The sequence below is a fragment of the Myxocyprinus asiaticus genome, chromosome 31, assembly GCF_019703515.2.
Source record: "Myxocyprinus asiaticus isolate MX2 ecotype Aquarium Trade chromosome 31, UBuf_Myxa_2, whole genome shotgun sequence".
Taxonomy (NCBI): Eukaryota; Metazoa; Chordata; class Actinopteri; order Cypriniformes; family Catostomidae; genus Myxocyprinus; species Myxocyprinus asiaticus.
In genome coordinates, this window is record NC_059374.1 from 33452256 (window position 1) to 33470922 (window position 18667).

The 18667-nt window shown below is 37.0% G+C and overlaps 1 protein-coding gene across 5 annotated transcripts; it reads left to right on the plus strand.

Annotated features, from left to right (window-relative positions):
* Positions 1-1135: 1135 nt before the first annotated feature.
* Positions 1136-18600, plus strand: LOC127422092 (spartin-like). Of its 5 annotated transcripts, none has more exons than XM_051665451.1 (9): positions 1136-1279; positions 3297-4099; positions 8130-8327; positions 8717-8758; positions 12108-12252; positions 13308-13502; positions 13714-13872; positions 15010-15100; positions 16092-18600. In XM_051665451.1, the coding sequence occupies exons 1-9, from the start codon at positions 1168-1170 to the stop codon at positions 16291-16293; spliced, it is 1947 nt and encodes a 648-aa protein (XP_051521411.1). In that variant the 5' UTR covers positions 1136-1167; the 3' UTR covers positions 16294-18600. The 5 variants fall into 5 exon arrangements, with proteins under 5 accessions (XP_051521411.1, XP_051521412.1, XP_051521415.1 ...); XM_051665453.1 differs by having other exon boundaries at positions 1153-1227; XM_051665454.1 differs by having other exon boundaries at positions 1192-1293.
* Positions 18601-18667: the final 67 nt, after the last annotated feature.

Sequence of the window (18667 nt, forward strand, 5' to 3'; positions counted from 1 at the left end):
ATTCTTTTGTTTTTCCCGATTTGCATTCTTTGTACATATTGCCACCTGTTAGGCAGGGAGGAGAATTTATTGTAAAGAAGGACTTAAAGCTGATGTAACTTTTTATGGGTTAAAATACTTTCTCCTATCCCAGCTTAATATGCAGAAATCGCTAGTAATCCATTCATAGGTTAATTGTCTCAAACTGCTGCACTATGAATAATGACTTTTTGTTTTGAGCAACCTATTTAGACCTGCCCCAACAACATTACTTAACCAATGGTGTGCCTATGGGGTGGTACTATCTCTTTGTTTGACCAACGCTGATTGCATATTTAGAAAGCTGTTTTGAAAACAAAGTTTATTTTTGCAATTCCATTTGGTGGAGCTAGTGGCACGGAAATTACATACTTCAACTTTAAATATTGATCTGTTTCTCACCCTATCATATATGGCTTCTGAAGGTATGGATTTAACCACTGGAGTCATGTGGATTACTTTTGTGCTGCCTTTTATGTGCTTTTTGGACCTTCAAAATTCTGGCTACCAATCACTTGCATTGTAGAGGCCTACAGAGCTGAGATATTCTTCTAAAAATCCTCGTTTGTTTTCAGCGGGGGAAACAAAGTCACACACATCTGTGATGGCATGAGGGTGAGTAAATGATGAGAGATTTTCATTTTTTAGGTGAACTCCCCCTTTAACAAGCTATTTGTAGCTACACTACTGCGCATCACTGATGCTACAAGTCCACATGCGGAAGGAACCATAACCTGAAGTGTCAGTAGCACTGTTTAATATTTTCCAGAACATCTATGCAAATTCCTCATATTCGGTCTCAAATGTAGAAATACTCGTTGTTTTCTTAGACCAACAATGTTTCAAGTAATAAGTAGCCTACTCTACGCAGTTGAAGGTATTTCTTTGAGTATATCGTGATTGTTTTAAACTGACACAATATTTTATTTAAACATACATGATCAATTGCAAAAAACTGTTTTAATGCAATATTCTTGCCTACAACAGAGGACGTGTTATTTACAAGTATCTTTTAAAACTGAACATATAGTATGCTCTTGTAACCAATCGAAAACTTCAATAAGTAACACGTGACTGAACACGGAAGCGCAGTGGAGTGGACGCTCTACGAGCCTTTGAAAAACTTCTTTAGTCACGTAATAGACACGCATGAGTCGAGCAGCAGGATCAGCTGTCAGGGAGCCGTTCAGTCAACAAAATCGTAACAAGGTGGAATACATACATTTAACTCCATATTTTACTTCATTAATCACATCTCCTGGTGAGTTATCAAAGGTGAATGTATTGTTCAATGCTCTGAATGTAGCGAAGGTATATATTCGAGCTTTATTACATGTCAGCTAGCAACACATTCAGTATGACTGATTTCTGTGGCTAAAGGGCTTAACGAGATATTTGTGGTTCCAAATTCAGTCTTTAAACTTCCAGCAAGACTTTTTTTTTCTTTTCTATAAGCTACTTAATGTTAAACCGTGTCTTGTTTGTAAATCCTCATATGACACGGTTATGGTCAACTACATCAGTGTAAACTGTTTAATCCTGATAGGCCTGGAAAGATATTACCTTATTTTACTTAATAAGCATCATTTAAACTAAAGCATTTCCCTTACCAAAAAGTGTTATTGTGGTGCAGTGGTAGAGTGATGCATCAGATAGTTATACTTTATCATGCTTTTGAATGATTTGCCATATTCATACCAGGGTATTTACATGGCACTCCAAGGTACTATATGTCCAATTAGTACTTGGTACTTTTTTTAAATAAAGGTTTTTATTATATATATATATATATATATATATATATATATATATATATATATATATATATATATATGTATGTATGTATAAAATGACCCCGTTTACTTTGTTAATACACTGTGGTATTATGAGGCATGAATTCACATCTATCCATGCCCATAATTCCAAAGGAAAAAACAAAGTTTGTCTTTAATCTTTAAACAAAATGTAACTCCTTGCTCAGCCTCTAAAACGACATTCCTTTTTTACCTGATGTCACCAATCCCTCTAAATTTACAATCTCTCCCCTCTAACCACCTGGCTCCATTCTGAAATGCAATGTCCATTTTCTTTACACAATCCAATCCATTACCTTCTCTTTTTTTCTCTCTCTCTCTCTCTCTCTCTCATTGAATATCTTGTTTTGATTGGAAATACATCAGATTACATGGGTAAAATGGTTTGTGAACACATTCTCATGTTGACTTTAAAGGTGCTATATGTAATATTTTTACTGTACTAAATCATAAAATGACCATAATATGTCATTAGAGAATTAGGAATCATGCTATGTTGAAATACTGGCTCCTTCGATAACAATGCTACAGCCAGTATAAACTACTTTGAAGTTTCCATTCCGGCCGGACTTTCTGTTTGTTTTGGCCTGTGTGATCCCGCCCACTCACCAATAGTATTTCGACACCGCCGGGTTGCCAGATTTGAACAAGTTTGCAGGCAAACAACACTGTGTGCTGCAGCCGTGGAAGCCAGCAAACGAACTGGATCAGAGATATCAGATTCCACCCAACCTAAAAAGCCTTGCCATCCGTCTAAAAACCACCATGACCAGAGGCGTAGTAAAACAAGGATAAATACTGGAGATGTCTTAGGAAGATGGAGACAATTTAAAGCGTATGCATGGCACACACAGGAAACAGAAATGAATAGTTCACCTCCAGTCTTGTACGAGTCGTTCGTTATTTTGTCACGTGACAGCCATATACGCTATGCACATACGGCTGTCACGTGACAAAAGAACGAACGACTCGGACAAAAGATTAAATTCAGAGGTGAACTAATCATTTGTTTCTCATAATTTGTCCTTGGCTGCATTATACATTTTTCCTTATTGGGACTATAATCAAAGTTTGCGTAAATAGATGTGTTGGGGGGATTTGGCTATTGAAAATGTAACTTCATTTAATTCTGCTCAAATGAACGAAATGAACTAAATTACTTGAAAAAAGATTCGTTCATTTAGCTGAACAAGACTCAAAGATTCAAGACTGTAAAATGATCCAATCTTCCCATCACTACTGGCAACCCGCATGAGCTTCGAGTTGGGGCAGACAGCTGTTCAATATTTTGAATTTGGACTGCAGTACCCATTTCAAACGCTTTTTGTCAATCTTACATATAGCTCCTTTAATGCCACATGCATTTGTGGCGCCCTAAGGAAGTCATTTGTGACGTAAACCTGTTTAAGCTTATAGTAACCTAATGGAATTGTTAGCATTCCCAACTTGTTGTTCTCCTTTCAGGCATGGAACAAGCAAAGCAGGAGGCCTTCGATCAAGCCAGACTGCAGGTGATCAAGGATGGGTATGAGAAGGCGTTTGAGTGCATCAATAAAGCTCTCACCGAGGACGAGGCAGGGCACAGGGCAGAGGCACTCACTATGTATCGGCAAGGACGACAGCATCTCCTCCGGGCCATTAGTGTGCCCTCGCAAGGAGAGGAGTGTGTCGGGCCTTCCTGGGAAGCGGCTAGGCAGAAGCAGCGCAAGATGCAGGAGACCTTGATCAACATCACCACCCGTCTAGCCATGCTGGAGACCACCTCGGACATCTCTGAGAGCAGCAGAGCGGCCCCTCAGAAGCTTTACCCTGATGTCCCAAAAGCCAAACCAGAGAGTCCAATTCCGCCACAGGTGCTTGTCTCTAACGGCAGGGTTTCAGGGGCTGCAGGTGGGCCTCCGGCTGGGATGCAGGGGCCTCCCCAAATATCCCCCACAACTCAACACAATATTTTAAGCGATCAGCCCCCTATGTACACGCCACAAGCTGCTGATGGGCACCTGAGCATTTCTTATGGCACTGACTCAGGCGAGCTCTCCCTTGTTGGTGATGAGTTTTACAGCAATACATCTAATTCTACACCTTCTCCTCAGAGCCTGGGGGAGGATGGAGAGGAGCTATTTTTCCTCCCTCAAGGTGTGCAGATCTTCTTTGTAACCCCAGAGGGCCAAGTAAGTGCTCCTTCTTATCCAGGGTACCTACGCATCGTAAAGTTCACCAATGAACGCTCAGAAAGGATTCCAAACAGACCACCTGCCTTCCTTCAGGTATGAAATCATGAGCTGTGCAGTTTACTGTAATTATGCTTGCATGTGATTGAGCAATTCTAAAGGTTTCTACATCCAATCATAGCCTCTAACATATTTTCTTTACAAAGAATTTCAAAAGTACCAGTACTTCGGGACCAAGTTGATACTAAAATGAAAAGATGTAACGATACCAGTGTTTCTGTAGTACCGAGCATCAACTCCATTCGGTCCTGACTAACACATAACTGCTTTCAAATGCTCACAAGCTTATTTGAGCACGTGCTCTGTAACTGCTTTTACACTGAAATGGACAATTTAATCAAACTAAATTTGTGATAAGTCCTAGTGTGATTATAAAAACCTAAAAAAAGATGCCATTTAATTAAATAACTATACAGCCTGCATGTGCTGCATGCTTCAAAGTGAATTTGTGAAGCAACCCATTCGCTTGAAATGCCACATTTTATGAGCATCACACACTGTGCTTGTAGTAAATGAAAAAAGAGAGCACACATTCACTGTGAAGCGCACAGCGCCTGCAGACTATATATTTATAATTAAATGAGAACACAGAATTTGGGGGGGTGGGATGGAATTTGAGAATTTTTTTTAGGGGTGCTACTTAAAAAAAATTTGAAGCAATGTTTACTTAATTGAGAAACACTTCAAGGAAACATGCAATTGTTTTAATTGAATATTTACATTAATACATTTATCTTTGTTAAATAGGCTAAAGGAGTGTGTTCAATGGTATATACCTATGTTTTTGTGGTATCGAAATTGGTATTGAGAATCGTGAAATTTTATTGTTAATGGTACCGACTAGGCTACTGACGTTTTGGAATCGTGACAACCCTTTACTATTGTTCTAAAATTCTTTACTATTGATATAGAAATTTTGCCAGTTATCCATAACTGAAAATTATACATTTGAAAATTATAAATTTACTGTGAACTACAGTGTTAGAAACGCCCATCTTGGTTTGGAAACGCCTTAAGATTATTACATTGAGATTCCCAACTTTAATTGGATAGTTTAGAAACGCCCATCCTGATTTGAAAATACCCACAGATTGGGAAACACCCATTATTATTATTACGCAGAGACCTATAGTCCTTTGAACTGGGAAAATAAGCCTTGAAATTATCTGCTTCAAATATAAACTAATTTAGACCAAAACCAATAATTAACCAAATAAAATGCCAATATTGACAGATACTGATAGTCACCAATATATTGTGCTTCGCTAGTCTGCACCCATGTTGATAACCCTTTAGCTACATATTTATACAAAGATGTTTGTTAGGCCTTTAGTATATAAGGATGACAACATGGTCCCTTATGTTCAAGCACTTTTGTATCTCACTTACAGATCTCAAGATCTCTTACGCCCAGACTGATCTTGTTGTTAAATTCTAGGCATTTGGACAGAACTGTCCAGGGAGGCTTTTTTTCAAGTCATGGTGTCCTGTAACCTACTTTCACAACCTTTTGTCTGACTTTAAAGCTCCTGGCACCCTTAGGATGGTGTTGTCTTCAATGGCTGTGCTTGCACTATGGTGTCAAATTAGGGCATCTTAGTGCATACAAGGGCCAGTTGGCTTTTGGCCTGCCAATTACCCTTGGGCCAAAGAAGGCCAACTGGGGATTGAAGTGGGGTCAGTGTCAAAGGCGGTGTTTTTCTGAGTCGGGTCAGAGGCTTCAGCACCAAGATACTCATTTCCCAATTTTTAATACCTAGCTACCTGCTTACTTAAGCAAACCAACAGAGAATGGAGAGTCGTCAGTACGGGTTAGCAGACTAAGTCATGGCTCTTTTGAATATTTGAGCTATACACAGTCAGGTCGGCAGAATCTGCTGACACGAAGATGTGATTACGTATATTGCCTCCGAACTTGCCAAGTTGTGCATCTAGTGCACAATGGTGCAGGTTCAGGGAAAAAATAAAAAATATTGCGGACACAGTACAAATTCATGTTCATTTTGAGGGCTAGCTAGTCTTCAGAGTCTGATACCTCAGCTTGAGTTTCCCTCTTGCTTGTGAAATGGGTGGGGTGTATGATGTTGCCTTGTTTTTAGGGCAGCACTGTGGGGCTATTAACCCAATGGTGGGAATGCAGATTGATTTTGGTCTCGCAGCTCGAGGTTCGAGGCTATTGGCTCTGGCTGACCAGTTGCTAGCCCTGGCTTGCACTGGCCTGAAAGTGGAAAAGTGGCTAATGAGGCCTATCTCATTCCTTGCTTCTTAGCAGTGTCATGTAGGTGTCTGCTCTCTGCTTAAATACAATTGGCTTTCACTGAATGATGTCATCCCAGCAAAGCCCCAGTTGCCTGGTTTTATGGAATGAAATGTGTATTAGCTTTATGACCTGATAGAATTTTCTTGAATTGTTGACCTTCATGATGGAGATTTACAGTACGTTCACCCTCATTAACGATATGGTTTTGCACAACACAGTTTATACTTTGAACACCTGTCTGTCATTGTTTTGTGATAATGTTTGATAATATTCTGATAGCATGGTAAAAGCAAACAGACAATTATAATATTCTCACCGTATGAGAGATTGTAAAGAAGTAAAAAACTGAGTCATAATACTCTGTATATGAAAGCCTTGAATGATTTTTGGACCATATCAGGGCCCAATGGTGCCTAAATCCTGAAGTAGACAGTATCATCTCTACACACTGACATTGAGGTTGTAGATTAGCCATGTCATCATGCTGAATAAAGAACCTCCAGTTGCTGTGCTTTAGACTTTGATAGTAATCCAATTTAATGCTAGCAGTCATGAGGGACTAAATTAAAAATAAAATAAAAATAAAGCTCTCCACTGTCTTCTTGTCATATATCATAACTGTGGGAAGAATTCCAGAATGGGATCTCAAATTCTGATCCTCTTTAGCGATTGAGGGACAATTACCATTTAGCCAAATACAACATTAATCCATAATTTGTCCCAAATATTTTTTTAATATTTACTTGGATGAAAATACTGATCTGAATCACGTGACATTTGAATATCAGATTAAATCTTTTCATGTCTCACAATTATTTGGTTTGTTTTCAAACCAGACAGGCTTTTAAAATCACAATATTAAAGGAATATTCCACACTAAATATAGCCTAACCTATGTAAGCTCTATCAACAGCATCTGAGGTATGCTGTCAATTACCACAGAAAATAAATTCGGCTTGTCGACACAAAACGCACACACACACACACAAATGTTTACATTAATACACGTACAATGGAAATCTATTGGACATTATATTCTGGAGGGGTTAAAAGCAGTTAATTCAGTTGTTAATGCATTTACATTTGATTCTACAGTAAAATATTTATTTAATCTGTTAATTTGTCAGAATCATACTTTTGAGGTGGTACTACTTTTTTAGGTGGATGAACTTCTGGTTATGCTTTACCAACATAATACCAAAGTAGGACATCTTTTGGTGGTCCTGCAACACCATTCTTATCACCCAATTATTGAGCATGTTTACATGCACACCAATATGCTAATAACTGCCAAATATCATTTTATCCAAAATCTTTTACGTGGCATTTGAAATCATCAGATTATTCCCTGCTTTTGATGTCAAAACGTAAACGAACATGAGCACAACACTTGCACACATTGGATAAACCTCTTAAGAATGCTGGTAAATGAGTTTAAATGTTACACAAAATTGAGAAAAGGGGATAAAATCTACCTGTACCGATCGGTTTATGCTTAAGCCATTTATGACTTTACCCTGAAACAGGAAAACCATTTAAGGCGTTTACATGATCTTACATGTTGTCTGCAAATTTAGCATAATAAGATTGTCCATGTTAATGCGTTCATTGTCCTTTGATTTTAGCGGTGGGGTTAGGCTTTGAGTTAGTTCCTGAGTTATAGATTTGAGCAACATTTCTATCAACCAGTTACGCCCCTCTGATTTTAGACTGGGTTAGAGGTAGGGTTAGGGCTTTTCACGGTTGATATAAATGTTGTTCCAAGAATAATGTGCTATATATGAATCACATTTATTATGATTTCAGGTTTGTGACTGGGTTTACCCCTTGATGGCCACTGACTCCCCGGTCCTGCTTTGCAACACGGGGGTCTACATGTTCCCAGACATGATGGCTCCCACCCCGGGCTCGTACGTTGGGGTGGTCCTTTCTTCTGAGCTTCCTCAAAGTGAACGAGAGACCTTCCAGGACCTCCTCTCTCAGATGACTGACTTGCGTGTTCAGGTGAGCTGCTCCAGTCCCACCTCAAAAACACAGGGGTCAGCTGCAGCTTCAGAGCAGGTGTGGCAACTCAACCTTGTTTAACACTTTTTGTGTCACTGCCTCACTCTCTGCAGCCTGAATATTAATATTAATCTCACTTGCTGCTGCCCCTGTATGGTATTCTTTGAGTTTTTCTTCTTTCTTTATTGCAACAGACTAGCATCAAGACTTTTATGCTGTGGTAAATTGTTTTACGTAATTTAGATGCATGATCTTCACATACTTTAAATGCATGGTGTTTCTGCTTGTGTTTGGTATGGCCTTTAATCAAGTTGTTGCATGTTGCTTGTATGCTTTGGGCAAATATCAATGCATCTGTCTGCCTTTTTATCCCTTTACTATCTTTACAGATTTCAGGTGTTTTTGAGAGGTTAAGAGATTTATTTAACAAGGTACTAAAGCATTGTAACAATACCACTGAATGACAAGTGCCTTGTAAGGCTTGTGTAATTTGAAGATTTTAAAGGGAAAGTTCACCTAAAAGTAATAATTATCTCAGCATTTACTCATCCACATGCCATACCAGATGTGTATGACTGTCTTTCTTTTGCAGAACACAAATTAATGTTTTTAAAAGAATATTTCAGCTCTGTAGGTCCATACAATGCAAATGAATAGTGACCAGACCTTTTGAAGCACCAAAAAGCTACTTAAAGGTAGCAAAAAATGTAATCCATATGACTCCAGTGGTTAAATCCATATCTTCAGAAGCGATATAAGTGTGGGTGAGAAACAAATCAATATTACAGTTCTTTTTTTACTATAAATCTCTCATTCTGAAAGTGGAGATTTAAGAATTGAAATATTGATCTGTTTCTCACCCAAAGTGATTGCATCGCTTCAGAAACATAGATTTAACCACTGGTATCGTATGGATTACTTTTGTGTGTGTGTGTGTGTGTGTGTGTGTGTGTGTGTGTGTGTGTGTGGTTTTTCATTCGTGTCTGGTCACCATTCACTTGCATTGTATGGAGAGATTTTTTTCTAAAAATCTTTTTTTGTGTTTAGCAAAAGTCAGACATCTGGGATGGCATGAAAAAGAGTAAATGATAAGAAATTTCATTTTCGGGTAAACTATCCCTTTAAGTTAAACTGCAGGACAGTAGTGGTCATTTAAAAAAAACTTCAGATATTTTTGTATTAAAATAACTCTAATGTTCTTAAGTAATAGAAACTTGGGGCATTTGACATTAAACATAAAAAGTAAATAATAAAAGAAATGAATAATACTTTTGACAAAACTTTTATAAATGATGTACACTCGCATGAGATGAAGATACTAGTCCTATCATTGACCTAGAAAAGGCTGATTTCTATGGTGGTGACCCTTGATGGTAGAGTCCATGTTGAGATCACATGATCTTGGTAACCCCTCTATTTTCAGACACGTTCAGTTGCGGAATAAGATTACATGTACAATGACATCATTAACCCAAAACTTTTGGTTAATCCATGACCACTATTGTACCGCCAGCAAAACATACACAACAAAATTCCTTTTCTCAATGAAACTTCTGTATGTCTCTTCATATTGGCCCTAATGCACTTGACAGTTCATGTGGTCGTTACAATGCCTCTTAAGCTTTCTGCTGCTTGCACTGCCTTTAACACAGATGTTCAGTAGATTTTCACTCATTTGGTTTTGGGTATGATGTTCATTACTCATGAAATAGTAAGCTGGTTTGGCCTAAGCTTTTGAGCTGGAACACTCCCCTGCTGTTAACACTCACCGCAGCAAACCAGGGATTTAAAGTAGACAGGAGAAGGATAATTAATTAGCTGTAATGCTATTAGCAGTCCAAGAACACTGTTTCCCTTCTCACCTCAGGATACTGGTGAATGAAGAGCAGAGCCAAATATAACTATAGCACACTGATACTGTATTACCGGTAATTGATTCCCATCAGGGCTTCACATAACATGTTTTTTTTATATAGAACATTGAGTCTCATTCTCTAATAATTGCAAGAACTTAACACTTAATATGTATCTTATTTTTTTAGTCTTAATCTTTGTTTGGTTATTCGTTGTTCCTGTATTTCATTGTTTTAATTGCCCATGCACAGCACTTTGATAGACTTGTTGTTTTGAAATGTGCTCTATAATAAACTGACCTTGACTTTTCTAACATACTGTATAGGGCTACACAATTAATCAAAATAAAATTGAAATTGTGATATGGCCTTGTACGATTATTAAATCTCAAAGGGCTGCGATTTAATTAATAAATAAATAGTCTGCTTGGTTCAAAGTTTATGCACGCTGCTCTGTCCTGTCTGTATTCTGATTGTGTATTATTGTTTTCAGAGCAGCTCTCTGCTCCACAACTCCATCTCATGCTCATAGTAACAGATGTGCTGCGGGTTTTGTTCTGTTTGCTTGTGTGCGCTGAGTGAGTTATTTAAAGTGCTCCAGATTCACTAATTTCACTTTTGTGTAATTCCAAATATGTTTGGCTGCTACAAGTTAATATACAAATAATACACCCCATGTCACCGGGTATTTATGGACAAAGGAGATGTTAAAATGAGGAGCACATTATACAGATGTTGTGAATTCTGCTACACAGGAACTCCTCATGCAGTCATCCGCAAAAATAAAAGCTTGAAAGTTTAGAACTTGACCGTTTAGATCACATAGCAATGTTCCTTGCAAGTTAAGATTTTATTGCAGGAATGTTTTAATAATATATAATAATAATAATAATAATAATAATGATGATGGTAATAATAATACATATACTATAATATTACAAAATATAATATTAAAGTTGATTGGGTTCCAAACATAATGATGAATAGTCAGCTTAGACTCTATCACAAAGTGGACAAAAACAGGTACAGTGTGAATGTTTAAGAGAACCCTCAATGAGTGGCCTTTTTTTTTTTTTTTTTTTTTTTAAGTCAAAGAACATGGACAAAAATTGACCAACTTTTGGTTTAAAATGAATCACTTTCTAGTTTTTTGTTGATCATATTGCAGTTCAAATTGCAAGCGCAAGATTTCTCGAACTAATTTGCTACTTTGAAATAAGAGACTTATTGCAAGGTCAATTAGTTATTTCTAACAATGTATAAATATTTAAGCTTAACAAGTTCCATGTGTCTAATGCCACCAGGAGTCTTTTTTTTTACATACTGTATGTATGGTTTACAGTAAGTTTGTTCTAAATTTGACTTTTGAATTTGAAAGTGCATACTTATTCATGAATCATGATTTCTACATGAAAACGTTTACACACAGGTTTTACAGTATGTACTGTATGCAAGGTTAGTGAATGAGACTGAACGCATTTTAATTTTGTTGCATTACAGAGAGTCATAATCTTACTGCATTTGATTTTGAGTTGGGAAAACTTTGTCTATGCTTTTAGAAATTATTTCACAGAACAGCTGCTGCCGAGTTTGGGACCAAGTGCCACTGTTCCTTATAAAGGAGGGGGCGACAACAAACATCACCATTGTTGAATGGAAATAACAGGTTGTTGTACCAGACCCTGCTGACTCACTGGCTCAAAATCAGTGTTCAGAGGCAACAAAAGATTTTTTTATTTATTTTTTGGCAAAAGAGGAAATGAAGACTTGCCGCATTCCTTAACACGTTATCTTTAGCAAAACACCATACTGGCTCATAAACTCATCCTTATATGTTACCATATGCTTGTAGTGAATGCTTGAGCTTGGAACTACACTTTTTATGATGCTGTACTTTGACTGTTGTCTGCTATCATGTGGCCCCAAGGTATCAGATGGTGAAACAGATACCATTAACCTGGGACAGAAGGTGCTGATGGGGCCTCCTGCAGCTGAAGCAGCGCCCTCTGCTGCAGAGGAGGAAAAGGTACTTCCTGAATGGAGCGAGAAGGTGGCCCAGGGGATCCTGACAGGTAAAAGGTGTCCTGGCAAGAGTATAAAACATGGTACACTTTGCATTCATCTTAACAACACCCCTTTAACTATGGTAAAATTACTATAGAGCACAACCTCTAATGGCTTATTGCTTTAAAGTCAACACAAAACCGCATTTGCAACTCATTTTACCTACGTGATTTGGCATGCATTGATAGATTGAGACAGGATATTGTAGGATGGGACTTGATTGTTTTCAAGGAACTGTTAAGTTCATATTTGACATTTTGATAAAATATTATGAAAACTAACATTTGTTTTCTTTGGAATAAATCATCTGAGCATGTTGTTCTATATAAAGCCTAATTTATACAGTGGAAGAAGTGCAACTAAAGCACCAGGGGCAAGAGGAGCGTGCACTTATAGTATGCGCTGCATTGTTTTAAAATTAGTTGAGGGGAAATAAAGAAGGTCATGACCAAACCACACCCATGATTAGTTTTTACCAATTGTCAAAGGTCTTCGACTAGCCAAGTTCTCCTTGGTCAATAATGTCATGGATGTGCAAAAACAGAAGGAATATCACCAAACGAACACCTTAGCAGAAAAAAAAGCATCAGTGCATTTCAACATAATTGTTAGGCAACCAAAATAAGTCCGTTCACCCAGTAAGTATGAATTAGCCTACAAGGGAAAGTTCACCCAAAAATAAAAATTCTCTCTTCATTTACTCACCATATGCCATCCCATATTTATAGTAAAAAAAGGATTGAAATATTGATCTGTTTCTCACCCAAAGTGATTGCATTACTTCTGAAGACATATATTAAACCACTGGAGTCATATGGATTACATTTATTCTACTTTTATTTATTTATTTTTATTTTTTTGGAGCTTGAAAGGTCTGGTCACCATTCACTTGTATTTAAAGGATCTACATAGCTGAGATATTTTTCTGAAAATGATGTAAAGAGTAAATGATGAGGTCATTGGGTCTTTTAGAAACATTTTTGGGTGAAATATCCCTTTAAGGCCAGGAACAAAAACACTCTGCAGTTAAAATCCTTATTTTTACATTTTTAATTACTAACAGGGGCTTCATGGTTGAGCTGGGGGTTGGTGAAGGGGGCGGAGTATACAGGGAAAGCCATCCATAAAGGTGCATCCAAATTACGAGAGCACATCACCCCAGAGGACAAACCAGCCAATGTCAGCCCAACTGTAGCCAAAAGCCTCCATGTAGCCAAACAGGCCACAGGTGGAGCTGTGAAAGTCAGCCAGTTCCTTGGTAAGGAAGTCCATTTTTGATCAGCTCCTTGTTACAGAGAGTGATTGAGCTTGAAGCGTCACATTTCAGATATCATTGCTTAGTCTTTGACATATGAAGAACTGTCAGTAAATTCCTCATTAGATTGATTATATTAAATAAGATGAGGTGCACATCATGTTTTGCTGATGATTTGAGCTCGGAACCAGAAAACCTGTCCGTACTGTTTCAGTGGATGGATTGTGCACTGTCGCTGGCCATGTCGGCCGAGAGTTGGCGCCCCATGTAAAGAAACATGGAGGAAAACTCATTCCAGAATCTATGAAGAAAGACAAGGACGGACGCTCCAATATTGATGGTGCCATGGTGGTTGCAGCCAGTGGAGTTCAAGGTAAAATTGCTCACTAAAACCAAAAATGTTCTCTTACCTTTTAATAGACAGATATTTATCTCCTCTGCTATTTTTGGTCACATTTACTTGCATTTACATTTACAACACTTTATTAGGAACACTATGGCCCTAATAAAGTGCCTGACGTGGTCTTCTGCTGTTTTAGACCATCTGCCTCAAAGTTCGATGTGTTGTGCATTCTAAAATGCTATTCTGATCACTACAATTGTACAGAGGGTTTATCTGAGTTTTGGTCACATACTCAAAAAATACTCAAACCAGCCTGTCTGGCACCAAGAATCATGCCACGGTCGAAATCACTGATCACATTTTGTTCCCCATTCTATTGGTTGATGTGAACATTAACTAAAGCTCCTGACCCATATCTGTGTGATTTTATGCATTGCACTGCTGCCACACGACTGGTTGATTAAATAATCGCATGAATGAGGTCTACAGGTGTTCCGAATAAAGTGCTCAGTGAGTGTATGTTCTTGGGAGACCTGTTCTTGCAGAGACTACTTAAAAGTAAGGAGTTACATTGTGGTCTCTAAGGTATTATTGATTAGACAGTGAGCACGTAAAGGGATAGTTCACCCAAAATGGAAATTTCTGTCTTCATTCACTCACCACAATGTTGTTCTAAATCCATGAAACACAAAAGGAGATGTTAACCAGATGTTAAGCATGTTAGCCTTAGTCACCATACTCTTTCATTGTGTCTTTTTTTTTTTTTTTCTCATATGTTATGTTAAAAGTGAATGGTGACTGAAGCTAACATTATTCCCTAACATCTCATTTTGTATTCCACCAAAGGAAAAAAGTTTGGAACAACATGAAGGTGAGTAAATTATTATAACTTTAAATTAAATGTACTCTAATTGGTTAGACAGTGTGCCTTTTTATATACCAAATATATTAGATATACCTAAGTTAATCTGGGGCAAAAAAAGTCCCAAGTGATTTCCGGATGCGTTTTATAAGTTCAATCACTGATAAGGCTCAATTTTTATACACATTTGTCCCCATTGTCAAAAATAGTTTTTATTACTCACGTAAATGGTGTCAACCGCCAGTAGAACTTACTCAGTCATGATGGTGATGTCCATAATATCTTGATGATTTAAACATATATAGGATTTGCAACGATGTGGATGGGATTAGAAGTTGCAGCAAAGAACATCACAAAGAGTGTTGCGACAGAGACTGTTACCACTGTGAAACATAAGTAAGTGACACTACAAATGTTTCCATCTGGTTTGAAGTTGATCATGCTAATATTTTATGTTCTGTGTTTCTGCATTGGCAGTTGTTGACATCTGCGCTTTTGCACAAAAATAACTTTGATCAGAAAATGAAACTGCATTCACTCTAGTTTCTTCCATTTATTTGGTTGCAGATTTAGGGTCTAGAGAACATTTCAGACCCCCCCCCCCCAATGAGAAAATGTAGACCCATTTTCCCTTCATCCCATAAAATAACCTTAATTAATGGTCACAAGCATGGCTAAAGCTTAAGTTTGGGGCTGATTAGGTCAGCCCTTATGTGCAATGCTTATGATTTATTGGAAATAATGATTATTAATAATGTCCATTAGCATCCTCTCTTGCTGTGTACACTGATCCTTAATTTAATGATGGAATGAATATCTGTAACTTAGCCAAAAATAATTAATTTCACCAACTTTATTTTTTATTTTATTTAATTTTTTAATTTTTTTTATAACTTAAGCCTGCATTAATTATGCTGTTGCATCAACAGAAGATTTAACCTGGTAGTTTAATATGGTTTAATCTGATGACCAATGTAATTTTGCTAAATTAGTATTTTTTTTCTGAGCTATATTTAAATTCTGTCATGCCATTCATTAAAATGAATGGTTTATATTTAAAGCTTAAGCCTTGTGGATTATTCTTCACTATCAGATTTCACACCCGTCCTTCCCTTCTAACTGTACTCAAAGGTATTGAGCATTTTGGATTTGATTCATGCCTGTGCCAGGACAGTAAACATTTATTTGCAATCTCTAGGATTAATTTACATTCCAAATCAAGTTCTGATTTTTCTCCAGAACCTGCATGTTTTTAACTGCTTTGCTCTTCTTTGAGAATTTTTAATCTCCTAAAGCTTATTCAGGTTTTTTTTTTTTTTTTTTTTTTTTCTGTATCTTTCATCAATCCTTCCCCTCTTTAACTCAATCTGGGTGATCTGTAATCAAGGTATGGGGCTGAAGCGGGCCAGGCCACGGACCACGCTGTCAACTCGGCCATCAATGTGGGTGTCACTGCCTTCAATATCGATAACCTTGGAATCAAGGCAATGGTGAAGAAGACGGGCAAAGAGACCGCCCATGCCATTCTGGCAGACTATAAAGTACATGAACCAAACAGTCAAGTTGAAAAACATAAAGACCAAAAATAGAGTTCAGATTTTTCTGACCTCTTTCGTTTCAGGTGTCCATTTTTAAGAGCAAACCACAGGTCATGCTTTCAAAAGACATTGATTTTTGCAGTTGTTCTTTTGATGTTGGTGACACCAAAATCCAAAGACTTTAATGAGACTACTTCAGTAACTACAGTTAACTGTGCGTTATGTTTATGCTACTGCTGTCTCTGCACTGCATACTATTGACTATATCATAGGGTAAATGATAAATGTACTTTTAAAACAAGTTGACTGACAGCCTTACCTGGCAGACGGTATTTATGATCTTGCCTTACACTTCATCAGCAAAGTGAACTGAATATATCACCTTGGATTAAGCCAATGATTTATTGGGATCTACAATTTAGTTGGGTCATATTAAAACCTCAACAAGTTTGCATGGTTTGTTTCTTATAAATGAAAACCTAAAACACAGTGCAAGCCAAAGTCATACTTGTCCTGTTTTCCCATAGAGCCTTAACAAATATAATATTCTTGTATTGAATATTAATATAAATACAAATATATTTAAGATGTTTATAATATCTTTATTAGAATGCTTTATGGTATATGTTTTGTATCTGCAGACCAGTTTGCTCTCGGTACTTAATGGAAGTAATTTTGTTTACATTTTTTTTTTTAAAAGCACTTTAATCCCTGATAGGACCAGACATGAACATTTTAGTAGGCTGATGGGTGCAAGATTTACCTGTGCATTAAAAGTGCAAAGAAAAATATCATTGCATTTAGAGTTTAAGATGTTTAACATTTTGAGGTCAGATATTGTGAAGTATATTAACTGGAAGCCGGGGGGGGGGGGGATATTAAAAATAGTATTTTCAAGTTAAAATATATATTTTTAATGAAAGAGGCATACAGTATATTTCATACTAGCTACATGAATCTGTAACACACCAGATATACAGAATGATGTTCTCCCAGTGTAGAGATTAATCTTTTAGAGATCATGAAAAATATTGACTGTCTGCACTTTTTCTTTCCCTTAAAAAAATAAATAAACTTGACTACTGACTACATTTCCATGTAATTATAGACATACAGACAATTCAAATAACTTTGAATGGTGTCATAACATTTTACATTTCACTGTAAGCATTAAGAGGCCCTAAATGTGTTTTCATGGTTTCATGAATGTTTTCATGGATATTTGTAGGTCTTATTGCAATATGTCTCAATTATATGTGCTGACACTGTAAATGATATTAAAGTATAGAAAGTTTATCCAGAAGTCAGTTGGTTTGCTTAATGATAAAGATTCTAGCCTATGGTTATCTAACACAATAAATTAGACATTTAAAACATATAATCTGTTGTGTGCAATAATTTAAACATTTAGATATATTAAAGTTTTATATATATATTAATGGTGCAATAAAATAATTGTTAATGCATTCATTAGACCTAGCCAAGAGGTTATGAAGATTTGAGGTCAAACTAGCAGGTTCCTTGTGGCCTGAAACGGCAACATTAAAATTTATTTTATGTTAAGTTCACACATTAGGTCAATATTTCATACATTTGTTTTCTGTGTATGTGGTCAATATTTAATCAAATCTGGCCTGTGTGCAAATTAAAACTGAATGCATAAGTCTTGTAGCTGGTTAAAGGTATAGTTCACCCAAAAATGAAAATTCATAATTTTCTCACCCTCAAGTCTTACCTGTCTTCTGTTGAACACAAACACATTTTTTACAAAATTTACATTTATGCATTTGGCAGACGCTTTTATCCAAACCCAAAAATATATCAGCTGTGTAGGTCCATACAATGCAAGTGAATGGTGACCAGAACTTTGAAGGTCCAAAAAGCACATAAAGGCAGCATAAAAGTAATCCACACGACTCCAGTGGTTAAATCCATATCTTCAGAAGCGATATGATAGGCGTGGGTGAAAAACAGATATTTAATATTCAATTTTAATATCATTTCTGTGCCACCAAATGGAATTGCAAAAATAAATTTTTCTAAATATGCCCCCATCTGCCTTTGGTCAAACAAGGAGATAGTCTCATCACCAACTCACGCCATTGGTTGAGTAACGTTGTTGGGGCAGGTCAAAGTAGGTCGCTCAAAACAAACAGAAATTTTCATAGAGCAACAAACACAGTGTTTGCAGTTTTCAAGAAAATTAACCTATGAAAGGCTAACTAATAGTTGTCTCAGCATATTAAGCTGGGCTAGGAGAAAGTATTTTAACAGAAAAAGTTACATACTTCAGCTTTAAGTCCTTTTTTACTATAAATTCTCCTCCCTGCTCAGTAGTTGGCGATATGCACAAAGAATTACTTCTATGCTGCCTTTATATGCTTTTTGGACCTTCAAAGTTCTGGCCACCAATCACTTGAATTGT